The 17108-nt window shown below is 58.5% G+C and overlaps 1 protein-coding gene across 3 annotated transcripts in view; it reads right to left on the bottom strand.

The window, feature by feature from the left end:
- Positions 1 to 883: 883 nt before the first annotated feature.
- Positions 884 to 17108, bottom strand: part of CACNA1B (calcium voltage-gated channel subunit alpha1 B) — a gene marked incomplete at its 3' end in the record, with an annotated part of 192444 nt that continues 176219 nt past the window's right edge. The window contains exons 37-46 of one of the 3 annotated variants that reach the window (XM_079927741.1): positions 15566 to 15662; positions 12609 to 12717; positions 8073 to 8180; positions 7466 to 7578; positions 6561 to 6688; positions 3998 to 4133; positions 3733 to 3849; positions 2291 to 2498; positions 1809 to 2050; positions 884 to 1420 (exon numbers count right to left, since the gene is read on the bottom strand). In XM_079927741.1, coding sequence (XP_079783867.1) covers positions 884 to 1420; positions 1809 to 2050; positions 2291 to 2498; positions 3733 to 3849; positions 3998 to 4133; positions 6561 to 6688; positions 7466 to 7578; positions 8073 to 8180; positions 12609 to 12717; positions 15566 to 15662 — 1795 coding nt within the window. Of the gene's footprint in view, positions 1421 to 1804; positions 2051 to 2290; positions 2499 to 3732; positions 3850 to 3997; positions 4134 to 6560; positions 6689 to 7465; positions 7579 to 8072; positions 8181 to 12608; positions 12718 to 15565; positions 15663 to 17108 lie in introns of all 3 variants that reach the window. The other 2 variants (XM_079927743.1, XM_079927742.1) reach the window with 2 other exon arrangements.

Below are 17108 nucleotides of genomic sequence, written 5' to 3'. Positions count from 1 at the left end.
GTTGCTGTTTGCCACAGTTTCCACAAAGCCCACTCGCAGTCCACACAGGCCTCCCGTCCCGCCCCCGGGAGCCTGCGCGAGGGGCTAGGAGGTCAGGCACTTGGTCGAGAGCCGCGGGAGCCGGGGTGGTCTGGTCGGCCGCCTGGACTGGACACAGAGCATGTCCTCCAGCAAGCCGAGAACACACATCCTGAGAGGCTGAGGTCCTCCTATAGGTTTCATGTTTTACAGTCATGTTAACATTCCCTTCCCCATTATTCTGGTTTTTTATTTTTATTTTCTGATCAAGTATATAGAGTCAACAAACGAGTGAAGGGTGTCGTGACTAAAAATCAAAACCAACAGCAAGAACGTTGTCCAGATTTGGTCCCTGTCAGGGCTGACTGTGTCTGGGAGAGGACAGAGCATCGGCGTGTGTTTCTAGTGCCTATTTGCCATTTTAGGTACGAAGGGCGCCACCGGACTGTTGGTGTGCGGGGGCTGACGAGACCTGCTCGGTTTACCACCGACTCTGTCCTGAGGTCTCGCCCGCCCCTCTGCACCACACGTTTGCATGAAGGATGATCCGCACAAGATTCAGACCTCCTGCAAAACGTTCCCAGCACACACCTCGGATGCTGGGTCCTCCACCCAGTGCCGCTCAGCACACACAGCCGCGTCCTGTGTAGGCTCTGAGCTGTGAGACCCAGGGAGGCAGCGCGGGAGGGGGAGAGGGGGAGCCACATCCCTCTACAAACCGCTCCACCCAGCGCGAGGGAGGAGACGCAGGGGCGAGGCGGTCCTCCCGGGGCTGCGGCCCCCGCCTCAGCGCCCGAGCGCCCCCGGAGCCCAGCGCGGATGATAAAACTCATCACCTGGGACGCGCCCGCCGGTCGCGGTGCGGCTAGCACCAGTGGTCTTGGTCGGGGTGGTGGTAGCTGCGCCGCCCCCGGCCGCCCCCGCCAGAGCTGAGCCCCAGAGTGCAGTGGTAGCCGTTGGGCACCCGGCGGAGGGGGTGCGACTGGGAGGTCAGGGAGGACACGTAGGAAGTCCGGGACGAGCGGCCCGAGTTGGTGGCCACGGCCTCCTCGAAGGTGAGCGTGTCCTCAGGTTGGGTGCGGGCAGCAGCCTCGCTGTCCAGACGCCGCCCCAGGTACGGGTCGGAGCCGATCCGAGAGCTGGCGGCCAGGGGCTGGCTGAGGGGGTCTCTCTGGAGCAGGGCGTTGTGTTCTGAAAGGCCACGGCTAAGCCGGCCGGGGGAGAAGGCAGGGAGGCTGGTCTGAGCCCCAGCAAAGTGGACGGGCGAGGAGTTGGCCGTCTTATAGGCGACGCTGGGACGGGGGGTCAGCGGGGTCTGGGGCAGCTGCCTCCGCCCGCCGCGGCCAGGGGTGCTAGCACCAGATGTTGGCAGCAGGGGGCTCCCGTTCGCTGAAGCACTGCCCTGCAGGAAACGGGAACGCAGCAACCCCCAGTCAAAGGACAGGGCGAACAGAGCACAGCGCAGCGGAGAGCCATGGCGGGGGGGCGGGGTCGGGCAGCTGGGATGGACCCGGGGCGGCCCCAAGAGAGTCGGATGGCAGTCTGGGGATGGTGGTGACAGCAAGGGATAGGCACAGGGCCAGGGACCAGAAGACCACAGCCCAGCCCAGCTCAGTCAGAAGGAAAGCAAAGAAGGGACTGGACAGCGGGAGGGCCAGGGCTCCGCCCGGCAGGATGGACGGGCCCGGGAAGCAAGGAGCGCAGGCTTGGGCCTAGGAACCAGGACGGGAAGGGGCTCCCTCCCGGACCCCAGGGAGCGCGGGCGAGGCGGGGTCCTGAGGCCCACGTACCTGTCTCGGGGGTCCTGGCTCCTGCCCAGCGGTCGGCGACGCAGGGTGACTGCTGAGGGAGGGCTGGGGCTGTGGCGGCTCACGGCCCCCAAAGCGGTCGCAGGAGTAGAAGCGCTGCTTCTCGGAGGAGGCGGAGGGCTGCCTTCGCTCCTGGGACCGGCCCCGCTCCTGCCTGCGCTCCCGCCGGCAGCCTGCTGGCCCGTCCCCCGGGGGCGGCCCTGGCCCCGCGGCGCTGTTGGGTGCTGGCGGGGGGAGAGGAGAAGTCAGCACAGCCAAGCCGGCGGCGAGACAGACCCCACCCCGGCCTGGCCCCCCAGGGCCAGCAGAGGGTCCCAGGGCAGAGCAGGGGTGGGGGGGCTTCTGCCTGGTCTCAGGCTCAGGGCTGGCTGTGAGGTTGTGAGGTGCAGAAAGGAAGACGGTTCCCATGTGCTCTTGAACCCCCAACTCAAGCCACCGCCCCTAGAGAGACCCCTCGCACGCACCGCCATCTGTGTCTGCGGACGGGCTGGGCCCCTTCTCCAGGGACCTCGGCTTCCTCTCCCGGCGGCGATGGCAGCGGTGGTGATGGTGGGGGGCGGCCTGGCTGGCCGGAGCGCGGTCCAGGGCGGCGTTGCAGAGACGAGCCACGGGGGGGCGCTGGGGCGCCAGAGTGGAGATGGAGCGCTTCATGGGGCTGGCGTCTGGGGCCGGCTGCGGGCGGGGACACGGGTGGGCGCACGGTCTGAGAGTGGGGTCCAGGGAGGCCCAGGGCGGCGGGGAAGCCGCCATGACACGGGGGCTGGGCAGACCACAGGACACGTCCCATCGGGAGGAATGGGCCTGGGACTCTATCCCTGAAGTTGGGGCATCTCCTCAGACAAGGGAGGCTGTGCCCCAGGGGGCTGGGGGGGGAGGGGGGAGCATGGCGCCACGGAGGGCCAGGCCTGCGGTCTGGCAGGGTCCCTGGGGAGGCCCACTGCGGGGCTGGGGGTCAGGGACCACCAAGCCCCGCCCTCTCCCTGGACTGGTCTTGCCCACCCGAGACCCACCGCTTCTTCAGAAGCGCTCTGCACAAAATGCTGTTTGTGTGCCTGTCTGTCTCTCCCAGGCCGGGCGGGGCCCAGGAGCCCTCTTGGCCTCAGCGTCCCTACAGGACAGGGAGGTGCAAGGAAGAGGGAGCCTATTGGCCTGGCTGGAAGGATCCCGGGGCGGGGGGGGGGGGGGGGTGGGGGCAGAGCTTCCTCAGCGGCCTCGGTGAGACCACTGTGCCAGCCCTTCCGTCCATCCAGCACCGTGAGGCTGCTCCCCCAGGGCTGAAAGCACAACCCACGGAAACGGGCTCACCCAGAGCCACTGCTCGGGCTCAAGCAGCAAGGAGGGAGAAGAATTGCCAGCTTGGCACCGAAGGGACGTGGCCAGGCCAGGAGGGCACCAGGCGCAGTGGGCAGAGACGGGGGAGTGAGGGCTTGGAAGAGGAATGCTCAACCCAGGGGCTGAGCCCGGGAAACAGTGCTGCAGCCCCCTGGCCAGGGGCTTCCTGCCAGGTGGTCAAGCGAGTCCCAGAGAAAGAACGTCCAGTGTCCAGAGAGGGAGCAGGGTCACCCCCAGGGCTCCGAGAGAACATGAGGGAAAAGGGTGGCTTGAGGAGGCCCTGTGTGTGATTTCTGGGGGAGTGAAGAGCTGGAGTGGGAGAGGCGTGTCCCAGAGACAGGGAAGGGCTGGGTCAGTGACACGGGGCAGTGGGGACTCTTGCTGGCCTGGCCACACCTCTCGAGGCCAGCATCGTGTTCTGAGGGTTCCAAACAGGGCCGGTGGTGTCCAGGCTACAGTGCATTCGGGGAGGCTCCACCCCAGCAAAGCCCGCATGTGGGACACAAGCTCCTCCACGCCAAGTCTCCTCACCCCCAACCCCCTCCCATGACCCCAACCCTCCCAGGCCACCCACCTGAGTCTCTGCTGCCAGGCGGGGCATGGAGGCCGCTCGGCCCTGGCTCTCCAGCCCGGGTTGGGGCTCCCCGTCAGGGCCTCTCAGGGGCATGCTCTGCATCTGGACATCCACAGCCTGGGGGGACAGAAGCCCCCCAGTCACACCCACCCCCATCCCACTCTCACCTTCTCCCCCATGCCAGCCTCCCCCCATCCTGCTCTCGCCCTCACCCTCCCACTCTCACCCCACCCCCAACTCGGCCCCCAGCCCTGGGAGCCCTCACCGGTTTTCCTGTCTGCACTACCGGGATCTCCGCGGAGTGGCCACGCTCCAGGGGCGTCGTCACCTCGCAGGGCACCTCCTGGGTCCTCTGAGTGGCCCAGGAGACCGACTCCTTTATGCCACCCTCTTGGGTATGTCTGTGGAGGAGAGAGGATTGTCCTGTGGGCCTGGAGGTCCATGGGCCACAGAACCTGGCTCCCACCCGCCAGAAACCTCCACCCCGACCCTGTTCTGGGCTAGAAGGAGCCCAGAGGAAGGAGGCCCCTTGAGTGTGGCCACTCTCCAGTGGAGGTACAGCAACGGTCGTGCCCTCTCAGAGTTGATGGGCAGAGAGGGGACCCTAGTCTGGGGACATCTGGCCTAGACAGGGGCTCACATGTGCGGTGGGACAAGGCCACAAACGTGCACACAGGTGAGGCATCCAGCCTGTGCGGCTGCTCCGTCAGCCCTGATGGCCCACGGCTACTCACAACTCCCCTGACCCCAGCCACGGAGGCCTTCCTGCCCTGGGTCTAGGCACAAGTGTCACCTTTGGTGAGACCACTTTTGGAGGCCTTCCCCACCACACACAACCTAACCGCCTGCCCTCTCCTTGTCAGCGTCTGTCTTTCTTATCGTGTCTCCCAAGTGGCACCACAACAGCCCAGCATTTGCCTGGGTTTCTGCTCGTTCTTGTGTACAGTGAGGCATCACATACATTCTCCGTCACCCAGGTTGCGGGGCAACAGTCACACTCTGAGCTCAGAGGTGAAGCCGGATGGCCTAAGCTGGCCACGCCGATGACCAGACGCACCATCACTGGGGTTTCTGAGAACATCCTTCATCTTCTCAAGTTGCAAGCATCTCCCCTGCACGGTGCTGTCTGGAGCTGCTCTAGCCTCAGGCAAGGCTGACCTTGAGAGGAACCACGGCCAGGAGGACGGACGCTGGCCCCAGGGTCTGGTCACCTCTGAGGTCACACCATGCCGAGGCCGGGTGGGCACTTACACCAGCCATCAGAAGGCTCAGTAAATGCCCCCACTGCCTGGCCTCGGTACATTGGGCCCTCTCTCACGTGCAACAAAAAGGGGTGGTAACTGATTTGTGTAGAAATTATAACCATGGAAATCAGCGACGTTCATTTTCCTGAACCGAAAGCCCAGCTCAGATCAGTCCACAAAGACACCTCCCCACCCCATCCCCTCCGACACACACACGGACACTCAGAATCCACTGTTTAACTTTAAATGCACAAATGGGATCGTAATCAGCATGGAGAAAGGAGAGTGCGGGAACACGGGGGCTCCCAGGGGCCGGGAGGCCAGCCCTCAGGGCCTGCATGCACTCAAGAGTGCGGTTTTCGCACGGGAGCGTTACCAGTTGTGCTTAGGTTCTCCCAGTGTCCCGTGGCCTCTCCACCTCTGGACTTGTGCCACCGCAGTGTCAACCCCTGTCCCATGAGCTCGGGCTAGGGAGGTGACTTGCTGTGGCCAATGGGGCACAAGGAGAGGCCTGAACGCCTGCACCCTAACCCTTCCCCTCGGGCTGTTCTCCGGCCTCCCCACACCGATAAGCCCAGACACAGGAGGTGAGAATATGCTGTCCTGGGCCCGCTGGCCCCACAGGAGCGGGCCCAGGCCCAGAGCACTTAGGCCTGGCTTCCTAAGTACAGCAGTTTGTTACTCAGCAAAAGCCACCTGACCCACAGTCCATGACCCAAAATCGGGCTTCAAAAAGAGTGTCCGGAACAGGCACAGGAGAGGAAGAAACCGGGAGCCCTAGCCATGCTTGCTGCCCGGCCTTGTGGTTCTCCAGAACGGCAAGTGGGCGTGAGGCCCACCCTCAGCCCCTGCCGGTGAGACAGAGCGCACGTTCCTGCTTTGGGCTCAACCAATGAGCTGCTTCGGTCAACGGGATGTTAGCAGATGTGGGACACCCGCTCTGACTGGGGGCGGTGGCTGAGAGGGTCCTGCCCCCCAGTGCGGCTCAGCCTGGCACCAGCTACCACCCCTCACAGTGCCACAGGGATGCCTATTCTGGACCACTTGGTTTTTGGGTCGTTACCAAGAGTTACGTGATAGGGAAAGACCTTGCCAACTTGTCTACAAAACAGACATCAATATCAAATGGAGATCTGAGAGGGAAAGTGTCTTAAAGGAAGGTGAGAACATGAACAGGCCGTTAACAAAAAGCGGTGAGAAGCTGAGGTGGAAACAGATACCTTCTTAATGGTCTGCAGGCACCGAAGGCCAGCGAGGAAGCAGGGGGGAGCCCTCACCTGAGAAAGAGGTTCCCGCAGTGGGAGGCGTGGGCTGGAATAGCAGACTGTCTAAATCGGGTGACCCCGGTGCCGTCAGAGCACCTGTCTACTGTTACAGGAATTAGCCTCAGACGCACCACAGAACCGGCTCCGGCGGCAGACTGGACCAGCTGGACCCACCGCGAAGCATCTGGGTGGAGGTGGGTGTGGCTGGGTGGAGGTGAGACCCAAGGGCTCCCTGTCCTGGGGCACTGCCCACGGGAGCCCCGGGGGGACCCCTGCCCTCCTCCCGCCAAGGCCCCACGCTCTGCCCGGTGGTACTCACACTGCCCCGCCATTGCTGAGGGAGGCCGAGCTCTTCTGCCGAAGGAAAACCCGGGCTCCGCGGAGCACGGCCGGCTGCGTCTGCTCCAGCGTGGCCTTCAGAGGGTGGAACAGGGACACGGGGCCCATCTGCAGAAGGGGTGCCAGGAGGAGGGTCTCTGAGGCCGGGGACGCCCCATGGACCCCAGGCACCAAGGTGCTCGGCCACCTGTCCGGAACCCCCAGGGCAGGATGGGGATCCCTGGGTCTGCCCTTCGCCCATCAGAAGCCCATTCCCAATCTGGCCTGTAAGTGACTTCAGGACAGTCATTTCATTTCTTGGAGCCTCAGTTTCCCTTCCTACACAATTTGGGGACTGGATCTGATTACAAATGGCAAAAAGATTTCATCTCATCATCCACTTGGATTGACTGGTAGAGGCTGCCAGAGTCCCAGGTTGAGCAGAATTCGGAGGAGATTTCAGGGCTGGGGTGTGGGCACCAGACACTTCGCACCCTGGGGGTGAATGTCCTGAGTGCTGGACACAGGACAACTTTATCGATGAGAGTCTACACACAGTCACCAAAGGTTTTGGCTGTGTGGTGAAGTCGTCATCTTTGAAGGATGAGCTCTGGAAGGAAGTCCTCCAAACTATCCCAGCCAGAGGCATGAGTGGGACACATCATGACCCTGGGCAGTAGGTTTGAACCTCTTTGGGCCCCGCCTGTGTGCACCTCCCACTAACGGAAGCACAGGATATATGGGGTTTCTGACTCTGTGGGCCAGAGAGGCGGCCGCAAGAACCTCTCATCTTCCTTTTTTTCCCGCTGCACTTTCTTCAAGAAGGGGCTGGGTCCCCTCTGCTGCCAAACAGTGGAAGGTGGCAGAGTCTCGGGGTTACTTCCTGGAACTCCTGGAACCTGGTACCTGGGACAGGCCTCCGGGAGCTTGGTGAATCTGGTCTCTGGTGGTTTTGTTCTGTTTGTAGAAGTCGAATATCATCAGAGCTGCGTACACTTTCCCCACTGTCATCTCATCGGCTGCAGAGCACGGCAGGCAAGGGAGGGAATACGAGAGAAGCGGGACATGCGGGGTGGGCTGGGGTGAGGAGCCAGCAGCCACCACGAGGACTCCTGGACCCGCGGGCGGGACCGTGGGGCTTGGCCCACCTGGAGCTGCACTGGCTCTTCCCCAGGCCCCACCGGGCTCCACCCAACACAGCACAGCTCAGCTTAACCCCAGACACCTCATCCTTCCGCCAGCTCCAACTGTAGGCGTCTCCCTACCTTTTCTCCGCATTTTCTGAAGGGAATCCCCCACACTAGGAGTGTGGGTGACTCTGCCCAATGGAATATGGCCCAGACATCTCCTCCCACAGCCCCTGGCACCCACCTTGGAGACGAGTGCTCGGGGCTACCAAGGACGTGAGCCCTCCTCTCCAAGGTGACTCAATTGCCCTCACCCAGGACTCCCTGCTCTGCCTCTGGGTGCGACAGAAGAGGGGTGGGCAGGGCGAGTTTCTCACCCTACTTACGTTTATGGGGTGGCACCAGTAAGTCCAGGGTCTTCTGGGGCAGATTGGCCCATACAGAGGAAATCTCCTTCCTCAGCTCTGCGTCACACTGATGCTGCTTTGTGCCAGCTGGGGCAGGATAAGGGTGGGAAGGGAGGAGAGATGTTAGGAGCCATCCCACAGCCCCCTTGGGGGAACAGGCGGAGCTGGGGTGGGCGGGGAGAGACCCCATGCTGGAGGAAAGGTGCAGGGGGGAGAAACACTGCCTTGGAGGCTGGTCAAAGCGCTCCCCGCCAGAACCTGTCTAAAGAGGTGTGGGAGCTGAGCCGCCCAGTGGCGAGGGTGAGAGGCCGTGTAGGCGTGGGTGGCGATGGGATTGGGCGGGGACACCGCAGTGTTCCAGCCATTCATCGATCATTCCATAAAAGTTACTGAGCGCCCACCGAACACCAGGTGTTGTTCTAGGTGAGGGAACAAATGCAAAGGACGCTGCCCTTGTGGAGGTACATGATCTTAGTCTACGATAAAGTAGCAGTAAGTTAAAAATCCAGTCTGTTGGATACAGGAAAAGCCAAGAGGGGAGGGACAGGAACTATCAGGAGGGCTGCAGTTCGGACAGAACGGTCAGGAAAGGGCTCACGGGACCCTGAAGGGGGCCAGGGAGCCAGGAGGGCGAGGCTGGAGCAGAGGGAGAGGACGTGCAGGTGGGGGCCGCTGAGACAGGAAGCAGCAGAGGGTCCACGCAGAGGAATAAAGTACTCTGATCCAGCTTTTTGTAAACATCGTGTTTATTAAAGTGTGATTTACGTACATAAACATTCACCCTGTTAGTTCTCCCACTCTGTGAACTTTGGTAAATGCATATGACCGTGGATCCACCACCACAATCCAGGCAGGAGCTCGGCACCCCTGCCCAGCTCCCTCCGTACCCTTTGTGGCCCACCCCTTCGCCTTCTCCCAGGGCCCTGGCATCAGCGATGTGTTTTCTGTCTCAACTGTTTCATCTTCTCAGAATGTCATACAAATGGCTTCACACAACATGCTGTCGAGTCTGACTTTTCACCCAGCACGATGCATCTGAGCCCCACCCACGCACATCGGTAGCCTGTTTCTCTGTTGCTGAGTGAGAACCGTCTCATCGCACAGACACGCCACAGTTTGATTATCCGTCACCATTTGGCTGATGGTTGAGTTGTTTACAGTTTGGCACGATTATGAATAAAGCCACAAACTTTAGCGTATAGGTTTTTGTGTGCGTGTATACTTTCATGTCATCTCCCTTAGGAGTGGGATGCCTGGGCCACACGATCAAGAACGGTGAAGCTGTTTTCCAAAGCGGCGGCACCACTGTATCCACACTAGGAACACGAGAACTCGAGTTTTCTGCGTTCTCATCAGTACTTACCGTTGTCATTCTTTAAACGGCTGAAACACTTTATTCTTTTTGCAAAATTGTTTTTGTTCCTCAAGTTTGTGTGCTTTTCTAGGTATATTTTAGAATCAGTTTATAAATTCCAACCCAGGAAGCCTGTGGGGGTTTCGCCTGGCATAACACTGAGCCTACCGATCCATATGAGAACTGTCAATACTGAGTCTCCCAATGAACACGACGCCGTGCTTGGCTTATTTATTAAAGAAGATTCCTTTGGTCAATATTCTGAAATTTGCAGCATACACTCTGGCATATATATTTTTAGAGTTAGCCAGTTATTTGATGTTTTTGGTGCAATTTTAATGGAACTTTTTCAATTTAGTTGTTAATTGCTAATCTATAGAAATACATCTGCTTTTCATATACTGACCTTGCTATACTCAGGTATTAGTTTCAGTAACTTCTTCTCACAGCGTTAAACAACAGAAATATATTGTCTCAGTTCTGGAGGCCAGAAGCTCAAAATCAAGGTATCGACAAGGCTGTGATCCCTTGGAAGGCTCTAATGAAGAAGCTTCTTGTCTCTTCCTAGCTTCTGGTGGTTCCCAGCAATCCTTGGTATTCCTAGGCTCGTAGATGCTTTGGTTTTATTAACTTTTTATTTGATTCTTTAAGATTCTCTGTATAGACAATCATGTCAGTCATGAATAGAGACAATTTTATTTATTTCTTTCCAATTGGTACACCTCTTATTTCTTTTTCTTGACTTGTTACAACGGCTAGAGCCTCAAGTATGATATTGAACAAAAATGGCGACAGGAGACATCCTTGCCTTGTCACTGATCTTAGGGGGAAAGGAGCCAGGCTTTCTCTGTTAAGCATGTCATTAGCTGTAGGTTTATCATAGATATCCTTGATCAGATTGAGGAAGTTTGCTTTCATTTCTAGTTTATGTAGAATTTATGTATCATAAATGGATGTTGAATTTTGTCAAAGCTTTTTCTGCATCTATTGAGATAATCATATAGTTTTTCCTCCTTGATATATTAAGTTATATTGATTGATTTTTAAACTTGAACCCACCTTGCATTTTTCATTCCTGGGATAAACCCTACTTTAATCAACATGTTCAGTTTGCTAAAGTTGTGTTGAAAATTTTATTGTTCATATTCATGAGGAATGTTGGTCTGTAATTTTTTTGCTTGTAATGTCTCTGTCAGTTTTGGTATCAGAGTAATGCTGGCCTCGTAAAATAAATTGGGAAATACCTTCTCTTTTTCTACTGTCTACAGGACTTTGTATAGAATTATTTCCTCCTTAAACGTCTGGTTGACTTCATCAATGAAACAAATTGGGCCCATGATTTTCTTTGTTGGAAGATTTTTAACTATGAATTTAATTTATTTAATATATACAGCATTACTAAGGTTACCTATTTCCTTTTATTTTTCCAGGTTATCTACTTTTGAATGAGCCTCATAGTTTGTGTCAAGGAATTTTTCCATTTCATTTAAGTTACTGAAGTTATTGACATAAAGTTGTTTACAAAATTTCCCTGTTATCCATTTAATGTCAGCAGGATCTACAGTGATATTCCCTCTTTCGTTCCTTATATTGGTTATTTTTATCTATTTTTCGTGATCAGGCTAGCTAGAGGTTTGATAATTTTACTGGTTTGATTTTTAACATGATCATTCTGGCTGTTGTGTTGAAGGTAGACTGAAAGAGGCAAGGGCAGAAGCAGACCAGTTAGAAGGTTACTGCAACAACCCAGTCAAGAAGAACAAGAGTGACTTGAACCAGGAGGTGGCAGTAGGAAAGGGTGGACAAGTGATCATATTCTAAGTGTATTTTGAAGGTGGAGTCAGAAGATACTATACGGGTTCAGATATGGATCAGAAGTAGGGTAAGAAAAGAAAGTAGGACATAAAAACGACTGCAAAAGTTTTGGCTTGAGCAACTCTAACAGCAGTTTCCACTGATGGAGACAGGGAGGAATCTGGGGAGTATCTGGGACTCGAGGGTCAGCACGTGAACTCTGCATGCTCACTGGGCCTCCAAGTACAGACGGTGAATAATTTGTCGGGTATATAAGCCTGGGGTGTAGGAGCAGACCTGGACTAAAAATACAAAATTGGAATTCACAACGTTGGAAGCCATGGGAAAAGGTGAGAATGTATGCCTGAGGCACACAGTGACCTTCAGAGGTTGGGAGAAGACAGAAAAAGAGACACAAAGGGGTTTCACACAGAAGGGAGTCACAACTGCGGAAAGGCTGTGGACAGGTCCGTAAGGCAAGGGCTGAGAAGGGGAGGTCCCTGCGGAGCTTGACAAGAGCAGTTCCAACAAAGCTTTGCACTGAAAGATGGACTGCAGACTAGGAAAGGAGAAATCAGAGACAATGCAGACCTGTGTCTCCTGTGGCTAAGAAGGAGAGAAGAAAAAGAGAGAAGTCGATGGACGGGGAAGAGAAAAACTTTAAAAATAGGAAAAATAACAGCACATTTACATATTGATAGAAATAATCCAGCAGAGAGAGATAGTTGACCGGGCAAGAAATAGAATACAGAATTTCTGTCATGACATCCTTGGGTAGATGATGAAAACAGGGCAGAGTGTGCGAGCGGGAGGACTGGCCTCTGCTCATCTGCTACACGAGAGAGGGCGGAGCTCAAGGGCACGGGTGCAGGGAGGAAGGCCATGCGGGGGGAGGGCCCCTCTGGTGACTCATGTTCTCTGCGAAGGGGAAGCTGTCATCACATGCGGTGGGGAGGGGAGGTTCATTTCCTCCTTGGTGTGGCTCAGGCTGTGTCGTTCTACCAGTAACTCCGGAGAGGGCCTGATGGGGGAATTGGGCTCACTATGGGGAAGGGGCAGACTATTCACCCCATGAGGGGTACTGGCTCATGTGACGCTGGCTCCAACACTGCAGAACCCTGGGAAATCTGGAGTCATTCCATTTCACTCCACCTCAGCTTCCTCACGTGAAAATGGGATCACTGCAGCACTAACGTGCAGGATGGTTTCGGGGGACAAGATCGGTCTGACAGAGGTACCAGGGGCAGTCGTCCTCCATCCAGTCCAGACAGGCCCCTCCTCCCGCCCCTGCACAGCCGCCTGGGGCGGCTCCCAGGGGCGCTCGCGCAGCCCTGGCTTTGTGCCTCCCTCAAGGCTGGCTTGCTCACCTGGAGCCAGCTTGATCTCCAGTGCGGTCCGGATGAGGGCCATCAGCGTGGACGTGAAGTGGACGGTCATGTCCTCGTTGGAGATGGGCATGTTCATACGAACGAGGCGCTGGGGACAAGGGGGCAGGTCAGGGCCAGGCCTCCCAGGGTGCCCCCGCCACAGGGCTACACAGTGCTCGAGGGCCCTGGAGGCTGGGCTTGGCCTCCCAGAGGTGGTCCCTGCAGGTGCCCAGGACCAAGAGAGGTTGGATGCATGGGAGTTTTGCCAGCATTTACACTACCCCTGGACTCCCACCCTCATCTGAGCTGAGGGTTCCCTTGGCTGCACAAAAGTAGAAGTCCAGGTACATCTTGTACAACGGGGCCAGGCCATAAGTCTGGATCCCTCTGAAAGAACAGGCATGTCTCAGCCAGAGGGGCCCTTGCCCACTGCCCATGACAGAACAAGTGTGTGGCCTAGGCTGAAGAGGGGTGTGGGCCGGCTGCAGAACCCCTGAGGCAGCCCACAGACAGGAGCACTGGACGACGGGTGGGGCAGCCAAGACCACAGGCTCAGAGGTCAGCTCCCAGTGAGGAGACCCACAGCCCCGGGAAGCCTCTGCCTCTCACCACCCAGCTATGGGGCCAGGAAGAGATGCTTGATGCCGCCAGCCCAAGGCAGCAAGGGAAGCCTTAGAGAGCAGCTCCTTCCAGGGGGAAGGACCCAAACAGATGTGACTGAACAGGGCCTCAGGCTCAGCCAGCTAGCTGCCTGGGGACCCAGGGCTATCCCACAGGAACACAAGTGCTCGGACCAGACTGGGAGCCCTGCAAGCTTGCTCCCTGTTTCCCCATCGGGTGAACAGCCCCCTTTCCTCTCTTCCATTTTCCAGGACAGAACAGCTGGAGACAGGTGTGCCCCTGAGGCTCTGAGAACTTATGCGATCTCCAGGAGGAGAAGGGTCTCAGGTGTGTCTGGAACGTCCTGAGCATCGGGGGGGCCACCTCGCCTGCCGAGTGGAGCCCTCGGGGCACCGTGAGCCCCCTGTCCTCTCCCAGCCAGGGTGGGAGCTAGGGGTGGGGGCACAGGGCCCCTCCCTGGGGTCTGCCTGCCCTCTGCCAAGCCTGCACCCTGTGACAGGGCAGCCTCTCTGTCCCTTCTCTGGTTAGGGCCACTCTGCCCCCAGGCCTGCCCCCAGCATCCTGGCACCAAATCCAGTCTTCAGCCTGATGGAGGGCAGGTGGCTAGAGACACGAGCCCAGACTCCTTCCCCTAATGCTGGCAAAGCCCCACTTGGCACCTCCAATCATGGTCCTAGGACCTTGCTGGTCACCTGTGTGACACACACGGCTTCCCAGAGCACGGTGTCCCTGGAGACCAGCACCGATGGCAGTGGGAGAGGCAGAGGGGTTCCACGCCAGGGGAGAGTCAGGGAGTCAGGGGCCAGCGGGAAGGAGGGGCAAGCAGGTGTTTTCCAAGAGAGGAGAGCTCCGTCCGGGGCACCTTTACCAGAGCCCCTTCTGCCTGCCCAGGCCCGGGAGAGCCAGGAATCTCAGGGAGCAGCAAAGGGGCGAGACCAGGGCAAACAGACAGGAGTCTCTGCCTGGGCCTAGACCCTCTTGGACATGGCACTCTGTGCATCTCCTGACCCTCCCCAGCTCACCAAGCCCATCCACTTCCACCCACCACGAGGCCTCACCTGGTCTCTTCACTGCCAGAACCTGGAGTTGGCCAGCACACCCGGGGAGGAACTCCAAAGGCTACCCCGTCACGGCCCTGGCTGCCCACCCTGGCCCCAGGTGTCAGTGTGGACACAGCTCTCCTTCTTGGGGACAAAGCTACAGCCTTTCATGCACGGCCTCCAGGCAGGCTCGACTCACATGCCGGGCAGGGGAGGACCAAGGAAGACACTAGAGGCGTCTGCATATGGCCTGGAGGAGCCACTTAGCTCCCAGAGGCTGTGCTGAGCCAGGGGAGAGACGCAAGCCCAGAATCGGGCACAGAGACAGACAGTGTGGACAGAATCAGAAAGATGAAAGCTCTGGTGGGAAGCCTGCTCAGAGAGGGAGACAGCAGTCAGGCCCCAGACACTTGCTGGCTGAGTCTCGGGAGCACTAAGGCTCTTGAGAGGGCGGAGCGCTGGAGGGATGGGAGGTGCTTACTCACCAAGCGGGTGACGGAGGATGCAGGGGCAGGTGGGAGCAGGCTTGGGGATGGGGCCATGTGGCCTGCTCGCCCACCCTGGAGGGAGGCCTGGCGGTGTCCTCAGTTTACCCCCCTCCTTGCAGCTCAGCCGCTGGGCCCTCAGCAGCAGGGTGGGAGGGACATGGGACCGCCCAGGCCCCAGAGGCTGTTCTCACCCCACAGGGCCCTCTGGAGCGCCAGGAATGAAGGCAGGATGCCTCTCTCCAGCACCCTTCCTTCTTAAGGCTCCGTGAACCCACGAAGCCCTAGAGACAACGCTCCCTCCCCAGCCCGGGAAGTTCTGCACATGCGGGGCTGGGGGCGGGCTCCTCAGGTGCACCCTGCAGAGACCTTGCAGGCCGCTGCTCCCCCAGGGTCGGACCCTCAGGGCTAGACAACTCCACCCACATCAGGGGCTTAGGGGACAGAGGAGCAGAGTGTGGTCCTGAGCTCGGAGCAAAAACAGGCTCTGTCAAAAAAGCTGGCCTGTCCCCTCCTTTCTAGGGAAGAGAAGGGAAGGAGAAGAGGCAGCTGGTGGGCTCCAGCTCCATGTTCCCGAGCCTCCCCAGGGGCTCTCAGAGGGGCAGCCCTGGGGGACAAGGGGCCAGTGCAGGGACACCTCGTGGTGTCTGCTTCCCTCTGTTTGGGAAGGAAGCAGAGATGTTCGGGGCAGAGAAGAGAAAGAAACAGTGAGACAGCACAGCAGCAGACAAACAGATGGACAAGCCCCAGAAGAGACACGGGAGCCCGGCCGCAGCACAGACAGCCTGCGGGGTGTGGGCGAGGGGTCTACCTTGTATGCAACTCGAGCAGGGCATTTCTTCCCCAGCCCCAGGGGCGGGGACATGTGTTTCAGCATCTCAAACATATCATTGTAACTGATGCGCCCACTGGAGGCCCGGCCCACAGGACAGAGGCAGAGTGGGGTCCACGGGAGGGGCGCAGCAGGAGGGAAGGGGGAGGAAGCAGACAAGAAAACAGAGCCAGTTAACCAGCGTCGGATTAAATGACAAAACAGGTCAAATGAGGGATCTCTCTGCTGGGCTCGATCCCCTCCTTGCCCCAGCCTCACCTCCGCACCCTGGTCCCACGCAGGGAGCGGGCAGGGGGGCATCTGAGCTAATGAACATGGAGGGAATGACAGGCTGCATCGGGGCGGCTTTGGGTTGTCAACTCTGATTTTACACTTTCAGAAGCCACGGGTAATGCCAAATTGGAAAAGAGCTGCTTCACCATGCCAGGGCAGCTGGCAGAGTTAAGTGACCAGCAAGGCCGGCTGGAGACCCACAGCAGAGACGTCAGCTTGCCTGATGAGCCAATTCACGCTCAATTGGCTTCCAAGCTAGCCGAGAGGCTTAAGAAGTGGAGAAAAGTCTGAAGCAGGCCAGAAAACGAGAGCGCGAGCCACGCTGTTCTGCAGGGAGCCCCGAGGCTCTAGAGACGAAGTCCACGGGGCCAAGGCCAGCTCCAGGCCCAGAGACACCCGAGGCCGGCCCGGGGCAGGGCTGCTGCTGGGTCACGGCTGGGTGGGAAATGGGAGACTGCAGAGGGGGCGGGGGGGCAGCTGGGGTGAGATGTGGCTTGGTGCCACTCTTGTACCCTCCTGACAGCACGCCAGGAAGGGCTGGGACCAACATAAGGGATAAGGCTCCAGACTCAGGGAGGTGTCCAGGGGTTGTTGACTGTGTCTCCTCCGAGGCAGACGGGCCACCAGTCCTGAAGCCTCACCTCCACCCCTGGGATGGCTGCCTACGGGACCTGCTTGGGCTCCCAGAGACACAGGCGGGTTCAGGCCACCGAAGAGAGAAGGCGGACAGCCTTCTCCTGGCAGGTTCATCCACCCCAGGGTCTGGCCCTCCTCCCAGGGCTCCTGGGCTCAGCTGAGTGGCTGCAACCAGAGGTGAAGCAGGACCTGTCTTTGGGCCCCACGGCCTCCGCCCTCTCCTCCCCCCAGCAACCAGAAAGCCCTGGGCTGTTGGACTCTCCTGACCAGAGGGGCAGCTGCTCCTGGTCTACCTGCGCCCACACCCCCTCCTCGGGGGCCCTCGGCCTCTGGACTGTCTGACCTTCAGTCCACCTTCAAGAGCCCGGAGGCAAATCCGGGTGAGACGCCTGCTTCCCTGGCACAGGTGGGACCCGGTCCCCATCCTCACGGCCCGGCCAGAAAGCTCTGTGCGCACCGTCTCGTGAGGCTGCCGGTCCCCAGCCAGCTGGAGGGGTCGGGAGTCAGATGGGGAACCGAAGTGTCCAGGAGGTTGGAGTGCAGGCAGGACAGGGCAGGAGGGGCGAGAGGTGAGGTGTCATCATTCCCAAACCAGGCAGGGAGTGTGTGCTGT

Source organism: Stenella coeruleoalba (assembly GCF_951394435.1).
Source record: "Stenella coeruleoalba genome assembly, chromosome: 7".
Classification (NCBI taxonomy): Eukaryota; Metazoa; Chordata; class Mammalia; order Artiodactyla; family Delphinidae; genus Stenella; species Stenella coeruleoalba.
Note: the sequence above shows the minus strand (reverse complement) of the source record. Positions and strands in the feature narration are given on the sequence as shown.